The sequence below is a fragment of the Oncorhynchus clarkii genome, chromosome 12, assembly GCF_045791955.1.
Source record: "Oncorhynchus clarkii lewisi isolate Uvic-CL-2024 chromosome 12, UVic_Ocla_1.0, whole genome shotgun sequence".
Taxonomy (NCBI): domain Eukaryota; kingdom Metazoa; phylum Chordata; class Actinopteri; order Salmoniformes; family Salmonidae; genus Oncorhynchus; species Oncorhynchus clarkii.
The window spans coordinates 7,346,971-7,356,970 of record NC_092158.1 but is presented as its reverse complement, the minus strand read 5'-3'; the positions used below and the strand labels follow the sequence as shown (position 1 = coordinate 7,356,970).

General features: G+C 41.4%; 1 protein-coding gene and 1 long non-coding RNA gene across 14 annotated transcripts in view; one reads left to right on the top strand and one right to left on the bottom strand.

Annotated features, from left to right (window-relative positions):
- LOC139422672 (uncharacterized) overlaps window positions 1-10,000 on the bottom strand; it is a 1,300,889-nt gene that overhangs the window by 894,387 nt on the left and 396,502 nt on the right. The gene's annotated exons all lie outside the window — the stretch shown is intronic.
- LOC139422670 (transcription factor 4-like) overlaps window positions 1-10,000 on the top strand; it is a 411,500-nt gene that overhangs the window by 84,321 nt on the left and 317,179 nt on the right. For all 13 annotated transcript variants that reach the window (XM_071173862.1, XM_071173865.1, XM_071173864.1 and 10 more), the window contains 2 exons: window positions 2,064-2,119; window positions 7,032-7,134. In XM_071173862.1, coding sequence (XP_071029963.1) covers window positions 2,064-2,119; window positions 7,032-7,134 — 159 coding nt within the window. The remainder of the gene's footprint in view (window positions 1-2,063; window positions 2,120-7,031; window positions 7,135-10,000) is intronic.

The window sequence follows — 10,000 nt, the reverse complement described above, 5'->3', positions numbered from 1 at the left end:
GTAGACTAGGTAGTGACTCTCCACACTGTAGACTAAGTAGTGACTCTCCACGCTGTAGACTAGGTAGTGACTGTCCACGCTGTAGACTAGGTAGTGACTCTCCACACTGCAGACTAGGTAGTGACTCTCCACACTGTAGACTAGGTAGTGACTGTCCACGCTGTAGACTAGGTAGTGACTCTCCACACTGTAGACTAGGTAGTGACTCTCCACACTGTAGACTAGGTAGTGACTCTCCACACTGTAGACTAGGTAGTGACTCTCCACACTGTTGACTAGCTAGTGACTGTCCACGCTGTAGACTAGGTAGTGACTCTCCACACTGTAGACTAGGTAGTGACTCTCGACACTGTAGACTAGGTAGTGACTCTCCACGCTGTAGACTAGGTAGTGGCTCTCCACACTGTTGACTAGGTAGTGACTCTCTGCACTGTAGACTAGGTAGTGACTCTCCACACTGTTGACTAGGTAGTGACTCTCCACACTATATTTTTGGTAGTGACTCTCCACACTGTTGACTAGGTAGTGACTCTCGACACTGTAGACTAGGTAGTGACTCTCCACGCTGTAGACTAGGTAGTGGCTCTCCACACTGTTGACTAGGTAGTGACTCTCTGCACTGTAGACTAGGTAGTGACTCTCCACACTGTTGACTAGGTAGTGACTCACCACACTGTAGACTAGGTAGTGACTCTCCACACTGTAGACTAGGTAGTGGCTCTCCACACTGTTGACTAGGTAGTGACTCTCTGCACTGTAGACTAGGTAGTGACTCTCCACACTGTTGACTAGGTAGTGGCTCTCCACAGCTCCCAGAGTGTTTTGTAACAGCTGGGATGTTTGCATTGTGTTCTCTGCACGCTGTCAATGGTGTCAGATTAACTCTACAGTGTGAGTAAGTTCTCCTCTATTCACGGACACAAAGGACGGTTTTCTGAAGAACCAAGAAATAAAGAGAACAAAGAAGGTGTTAAATCAAGATATTTGACTACACCAGTTCAGGGTGTGAGAGACATCGAGACACATCATGTCAGTCAGTTTTGACTACACCAGGGTACACGGTAATCCTGATTGTCACGGTTGTCGTAGGAACGGGACCAAGGCGCAGCGGAGGTTGAGTTCCACATAATTATTTCAAAAGTGAAACTTAAAGAATAAACAAACAAACAATAAATCAATAAACGAACAACGAACCGTGACTACGTGGCACACAGGCACAAACACAAAATAATATCCCACAAAACACAGGATGGGAAAAATATCTACTTAAATATGATCCCCAATGAGAGACAACGATTACCAGCTGCCTCTAATTGGGAATCATACGCAAAACACCAACATAGAAAATATAAACTAGAACACCAACATAGAAATGATTAAGCTAGATTACCCCCTAGTCACGCCCTGACCTACTTCACCATCGAGAAACAAGGGCACTGATGCACAATGCAAAACAAAACAAAAAATACTGTGATATTATAATATAATATTTATTACAATTATTACCATTGATCGTTGTTTTCTTATCTACATTCATCCAATAATATGAATAGATTAGTTAGGATTAAAGTGGTAATCAGCAGTAGAGACTATAGCAAACTCTTCCCCAGTTTCAGTAAAATGCTGAGGAACAGGCTATGTTTTTAAAGTGGTATTTTATTTATATATAATCAATGTGTTTCATGTTAATCTTTGTGCCATAGATTTCAGTAGTAAACGTTAAGGTTATTATCAGGTTATGAAAGTGAGGAAAATGGCCGATTTTAATCCATGTTTTAGCTTCTTTTTTATTTTATCTTTATTTAACCAGGTCATGTGAGTTAAGAACAAATTCTTATTTTCAATGACGGCCTATGAACAGTGAGTTAACTGCCTGTTCAGGGGCAGAACGACAGATGCTGTCAGCTCGGGGGTTTGAACTTGCAACCTTCCCGTTACTAGTCCAACGCTCTAACCACTAGGCTACCCTGCCACCCCTGGCGGTTGATGTAAATAGTTTACAAGGTAAAGTCACGCGGGTTCTTTAAGTCTCTTGTTCTCTCTTTGTTTCTGTCTTCTTGTAGACATGGGGGACAGAGCCACTGCAGGGACGTGGGGACATAGAGGTGCCCCTTCAAAGGTGAGTTCCAAAGACACACATAGCAGTATAATGTGTAATACATGTAGAAATATGTCGAAGCAGGAAACCTAGACATGTTACTCTATAACCTGTAATATATATAACCTGAAATATATATATATAACCTGTAATATATATAACCTGAAATATATATAACCTGAAATATATATATATAACCTGAAATATATATATATAACCTGAAATATATATTACCTGAAATATATATATATAACCTGTAATATATATAACCTGAAATATATATATATAACCTGAAATATATACATATATATATAACCTGAAATATATATATATAACCTGAAATATATATTACCTGAAATATATATATATATATATATATAACCTGTAATATATATTACCTGAAATATATATATATATAACCTGACATATATATATATATATATATATATATATATATATATATATATATATATATATAAATAACCTGAAATATATATATATAACCTGTAATATATATAACCTGAAATATATATGTATAACCTGAAATATATAAATATATATAACCTGAAATATATATTACCTGAAATATATATATGCATATAACCTGAAATATATATTACCTGAAATATATATATAACCTGAAATATATATTACCTGAAATATATATATATATATATAACTGGTAATATATATAACCTGAAATATATATTACCTGAAATATATATATATATATAACCGGTAATATATTTAACCTGATATATATATATATATATAACCTGTAATATATATAACCTGTAATATATATACCCTGAAATATATATACCCTGTCATATATATAACCTGAAATATATATATATATATAACCGGTAATATATATAACCTATATAATTTATATATATAACCTGTATATATATATATTTATCATCTTTACTGTTACTGTCCTGACCCAGTACTGTATTACATAGATACTATGTTACTGTCCTGACCCAGTACTGTTTTACATATATACTATGTTACTGTCCTGACCCAGTACTGTTACTGTCCTGACCCAGTACTGTTACTGTCCTGACCCAGTACTGTTACTGTCCTGACCCAGTACTGTTACTGTCCTGACCCATTACTGTTACTGTCCTGACCCAGTACTGTTACTGTCCTGACCCAGTACTGTTACTGTCCTGACCCAGTACTGTAACTGTCCTGACCCAGTACTGTAACTGCCCTGACCCAGTACTGTTACTGTCCTGACCCAGTACTGTTACTGTCCTGACCCAGTACTGTAACTGTCCTGACCCAGTACTGTGTTACATATATACTATGTTACTGTCCTGACCCAGTCAGTACTGTATTACATAGATACTATGTTACTGTCCTGACCCAGTCAGTACTGTGTTACATAGATACTATGTTACTGTCCTGACCCAGTCATTACTGTGTTACATAGATACTATGCTACTGTCCTGACCCAGTCAGTACTGTATTACATAGATACTATGTTACTGTCCTGACCCAGTCAGTACTGTATTACATAGATACTATGTTACTGTCTTGACCCAGTCAGTACTGTGTTACATAGATACTATGTTACTGTCCTGACCCAGTCATTACTGTGTTACATAGATACTATGCTACTGTCCTGACCCAGTCATTACTGTATTACATAGATACTATGTTACTGTCCTGACCCAGTCAGTACTGTATTACATAGATACTGTGTTACTGTCCTGACCCAGTACTGTATTACATAGATACTATGTTACTGTCCTGACCCAGTACTGTGTTACATAGATACTATGTTACTGTCCTGACCCAGTACTGTGTTACATAGATACTATGTTACTGTCCTGACCCAGTCAGTACTGTATTACATAGATACTATGTTACTGTCCTGACCCAGTCAGTACTGTGTTACATAGATACTATGTTACTGTCCTGACCCAGTACTGTGTTACATAGATACTATGTTACTGTCCTGACCCAGTCAGTACTGTATTACATATATACTATGCTACTGTCCTGACCCAGTCAGTACTGTATTACATAGATACTATGTTACTGTCCTGACCCAGTCAGTACTGTATTACATAGATACTGTGTTACTGTCCTGACCCAGTACTGTGTTACATAGATACTATGTGACTGTCCTGACCCAGTACTGTATTACATAGATACTATGTTACTGTCCTGACCCAGTACTGTGTTACGTAGATACTATGTTACTGTCCTGACCCAGTACTGTATTACATAGATACTATGTGACTGTCCTGACCCAGTACTGTATTACATAGATACTATGTTACTGTCCTGACCCAGTACTGTGTTACATAGATACTATGTTACTGTCCTGACCCAGTACTGTGTTACATAGGTACTATGTTACTGTCCTGACCCAGTCAGTACTGTGTTACATAGATACTATGTTACTGTCCTGACCCAGTCAGTACTGCGTTACATAGATACTATGTTACTGTCCTGACCGAGTACTGTTTTACATAGATACTGTGTTACTGTCCTGACCCAGTACTGTATTTCATAGATACTATGTTACTGTCCTGACCCAGTACTGTGTTACATAGATACTATGTTACTGTCCTGACCCAGTACTGTGTTACATAGGTACTATGTTACTGTCCTGACCCAGTCAGTACTGTGTTACATAGATACTATGTTACTGTCCTGACCCAGTCAGTACTGCGTTACATAGATACTATGTTACTGTCCTGACCCAGTACTGTATTACATAGATACTATGTTACTGTCCTGACCCAGTCAGTACTGTGTTACATAGATACTATGTTACTGTCCTGACCCAGTACTGTTATACATAGATACTGTGTTACTGTCCTGACCCAGTACTGTGTTACATAGATACTGTGTTACTGTCCTGACCCAGTACTGTATTACATAGATACTATGTTACTGTCCTGACCCAGTACTGTGTTACATAGATACTATGTTACTGTCCTGACCCAGTCAGTACTGTATTACATAGATACTGTGTTACTGTCCTGACCCAGTACTGTATTACATAGATACTATGTTACTGTCCTGACCCAGTACTGTATTACATAGATACTGTGTTACTGTCCTGACCCAGTACTGTATTACATAGATACTGTGTTACTGTCCTGACCCAGTACTGTATTACATAGATACTATGTTACTGTCCTGACCCAGTACTGTATTACATAGATACTGTGTTACTGTCCTGACCCAGTACTGTGTTACATAGGTACTATGTTACTGTCCTGACCCAGTACTGTGTTACATAGATACTATGTTACTGTCCTGACCCAGTACTGTGTTACATAGATACTATGTTACTGTCCTGACCCAGTCAGTACTGTATTACATAGATACTATGTTACTGTCCTGACCCAGTCAGTACTGTGTTACATAGATACTATGTTACTGTCCTGACCAAGTACTGTGTTACATAGATACTATGTTACTGTCCTGACCCAGTCAGTACTGTATTACATATATACTATGCTACTGTCCTGACCCAGTCAGTACTGTGTTACATAGATACTATGTTACTGTCCTGACCCAGTCAGTACTGTGTTACATAGATACTATGTTACTGTCCTGACCCAGTACTGTGTTACATAGATACTATGTTACTGTCCTGACCCAGTCAGTACTGTATTACATAGATACTATGTTACTGTCCTGACCCAGTCAGTACTGTATTACATAGATACTGTGTTACTGTCCTGACCCAGTACTGTGTTACATAGATACTATGTGACTGTCCTGACCCAGTACTGTATTACATAGATACTATGTTACTGTCCTGACCCAGTACTGTGTTACGTAGATACTATGTTACTGTCCTGACCCAGTACTGTATTACATAGATACTATGTGACTGTCCTGACCCAGTACTGTATTACATAGATACTATGTTACTGTCCTGACCCAGTACTGTGTTACATAGATACTATGTTACTGTCCTGACCCAGTACTGTGTTACATAGGTACTATGTTACTGTCCTGACCCAGTCAGTACTGTGTTACATAGATACTATGTTACTGTCCTGACCCAGTCAGTACTGCGTTACATAGATACTATGTTACTGTCCTGACCCAGTACTGTTTTACATAGATACTGTGTTACTGTCCTGACCCAGTACTGTATTACATAGATACTATGTTACTGTCCTGACCCAGTACTGTGTTACATAGATACTATGTTACTGTCCTGACCCAGTACTGTGTTACATAGGTACTATGTTACTGTCCTGACCCAGTCAGTACTGTGTTACATAGATACTATGTTACTGTCCTGACCCAGTCAGTACTGCGTTACATAGATACTATGTTACTGTCCTGACCCAGTACTGTATTACATAGATACTATGTTACTGTCCTGACCCAGTCAGTACTGTGTTACATAGATACTATGTTACTGTCCTGACCCAGTACTGTTTTACATAGATACTGTGTTACTGTCCTGACCCAGTACTGTGTTACATAGATACTGTGTTACTGTCCTGACCCAGTACTGTATTACATAGATACTATGTTACTGTCCTGACCCAGTACTGTGTTACATAGATACTATGTTACTGTCCTGACCCAGTCAGTACTGTATTACATAGATACTGTGTTACTGTCCTGACCCAGTACTGTATTACATAGATACTATGTTACTGTCCTGACCCAGTACTGTATTACATAGATACTGTGTTACTGTCCTGACCCAGTACTGTATTACATAGATACTGTGTTACTGTCCTGACCCAGTACTGTATTACATAGATACTATGTTACTGTCCTGACCCAGTACTGTATTACATAGATACTGTGTTACTGTCCTGACCCAGTACTGTGTTACATAGGTACTATGTTACTGTCCTGACCCGGTCAGTACTGTGTTACATAGATACTATGTTACTGTCCTGACCCAGTCTGTTCTCTCTCTGCTTCCCAGAGTTATGCTGATGGTTCCCAGTACACTCACATGACTAGCCGTGAAATGGGCTCCCACCCACACGACAACATCTCTCCTCCATACCTCAACTCCAGACTAACAAGTAAGAGATATTTTACCAACATTAATTGTATTGGTGGAGAGAGGCCATGCAAATGGCTACATGACAAATCACTGTTTTTTTTAGAAGGGTAAAAAACAAACAGGATTGAGAAACAAACACACAGGTCAATATTCTTTGGAAAGTCAGTGAAGAGCTTCAGAGTCTGTTTGGGATTGATTTATTGAACCAGGCAAGTCATTTAATTAAGAACAAAATTCTTATTTAAAATGACTGCCTAGCGGGGAACAGTGGGGTTAACTGCCTTGTTCAGGGGAACAGTGGGTTAACTGCCTTGTTCAGGGGAACAGTGGGTTAACTGCCTTGTCCAGGGGAACAGTGGGTTCACTGCCTTGTTCAGGGGAACAGTGGGGTTAACTGCCTTGTTCAGGGGAACAGTGGGTTAACTGCCTTGTTCAGGGGAACAGTGGGTTAACTGCCTTGTTCAGGGGAACAGTGGGTTAACTGCCTGTTCAGGGGAACAGTGGGTTAACTGCCTTGTTCAGGGGAACAGTGGGTTAACTGCCTTGTTCAGGGGAACAGTGGGTTAACTGCCTTGTTCAGGGGAACAGTGGGTTAACTGCCTTGTTCAGGGGAACAGTGGGGTTAACTGCCTTGTTCAGGGGAACAGTTGGTTAACTGCCTTGTTCAGGGGAACAGTGGGTTAACTGCCTTGTTCAGGGGAACAGTGGGTTAACTGCCTGTTCAGGGGAACAGTGGGTTAACAGCCTTGTTCAGGGGAACAGTGGGTTAACTGCCTTGTTCAGGGGAACAGTGGGTTAACAGCCTTGTTCAGGGGAACAGTGGGTTAACTGCCTTGTTCAGGGGGACAGTGGGTTAACTGCCTTGTTCAGGGGAACAGTGGGTTAACTGCCTTGTTCAGGGGCAGAACGTCCTATTTTTTTTGTCGGCTCGGGGATTCGATCTAGCAACGTTTACGGTTCCTAGTCCAACCCTCTAACCACTAGGCTACCTGCCGACCCCAGGACTCACCAGTACAACTACCACTCAGCCACACAGAACTGAGAAGTTGTGATTTTTTTTATAATTCTCGTCTATCCAGTCTGAGAAAAATGACCCGGATGTGTCTTGTAAGCCAACTCTTGTCCTTTACCTTTCCTGTAAGTGGCTCACACAGTCAGTCAATGACGAAGGGCATTTAGCTAATCAGCTAAACACACTGTCTGCGTCACAAATAGAACCCTATTCTCTGTGCACTACATTTGGACCAGGCCTCATAAAAAAGGGGACACAGCACAGTGTAACAAGTCAGGTGACTTAGAGTGATGTTTATCAGACCCTCTCTTTCCTCGGTTCCTCTCTTTCCTCAGTTCCTCTCTTTCCTCGGTTCCTCTCTTTCCTCAGTTCCTCTCTTTCCTCAGTTCCTCTCTTTCCTCACCCCCTCTCTTTCCTCAGTTCCTCTCTTTCCTCGGTTCCTCTCTTTCCTCAGTTCCTCTCTTTCCTCAGTTCCTCTCTTTCCTCAGTTCCTCTCTTTCCTCAGTTCCTCTCTTTCCTCAGTCCCTCTCTTTCCTCAGTTCCTCTCTTTCTCAGTTCCTCTCTTTCCTCACCCCCTCTCTTTCCTCACCCCCTCTCTTTCCTCAGTTCCTCTCTTTCCTCAGTTCCTCTCTTTCCTCAGTTCCTCTCTTTCCTCAGTTCCTCTCTTTCTCAGTTCCTCTCTTTCCTCAGCCCCTCTCTTTCTCACCCCCTCTCTTTCCTCGGTTGGCGTTTTGACTGAATGCTCTCTTAACTCTCTCGGGCCGGTCAACTGAGGCGGTAACGGAACGCAAGGCGAGCGTTGGCAGACAGTGTTCAGTTAGCCGTAGTGTGTGTGTGTGTGTGTGTGTGTGTGTGTGTGTGTGTGTGTGTGTGTGTGTGTGTGTGTGTGTGTGTGTGTGTGTGTGTGTGTGTGTGTGTGTGTGTGTGTGTGTGTGTGTGTTCGTGTGTGTATGCCTGTCTACTGTCCCCTCAAGTTGTGAGCCAGTGGCCACTGACACAGATCATGTATCTTTTGACATGAATACCAGAAGCCTAATTGAACTTGACTTGCTCCATGAAATACACTTGAGTGGACAAAACATTAGGAACACCTGCTCTTTCAGTGACACAGACTGGCCAGGTGAATCCAGGTGAATCCTGGTGAATCCAGGTGAATCCAGGTGAATCCAGGTGAATCCTGGTGAAAGGTACGATCCCTTATTGATGTCACTTGTTAAATCCACTTCAATCAGTGTAGATGAAGGGGAGGAGACCAGGTTAAAGATGAAGGGGAGGAGACAGGTTAAATAAGGATTTATAAGCCCTGACAATGGAGACGTGGATTGTGTATGTGTGTCATTCAGAGGGTGAACGGACAAGACAAAATATTTAAGTGCCTTTAAACAGGATATGGTAGTAGGTGCCGGACGCATTGGTTTTAGTCTGTCAACAACTGCACAGCTGCTGGGTTTATCATACACAACCGTTCCCTGTGTGTATCAAGAATGATCCACCACCCAAAGGACATCACGCCAACTTGACACGACTGTGGGAAGGAAGCATTGGAGTCAACATGGGCCAGCATCCCTGTGGAACGCTTTCAACACCTTGTAGAGTCCATGTCCCGATCTATTGAGGCCAGAAAGTAGTACTTTAGACCAGAGCCCTAGAGAGAGAGAGGTGTGTAGTCCCAGAGCTGTGTAGTCCCAGAGCTGTGTAGTCCCAGAGCTGTGTAGTCCCAGTGATGTGTAGTCCCAGAGCTGTGTAGTCCCAGAGCTGTGTAGTCCCAGAGCTGTGTAGTCCCAGTGATGTGTAGTCCCAGTGATGTGTAGTCCCAGAGCTGTGTAGTCCCAGAGCTGTGTAGTCCCAGTGATGTGTAGTCCCAGTGATGTGT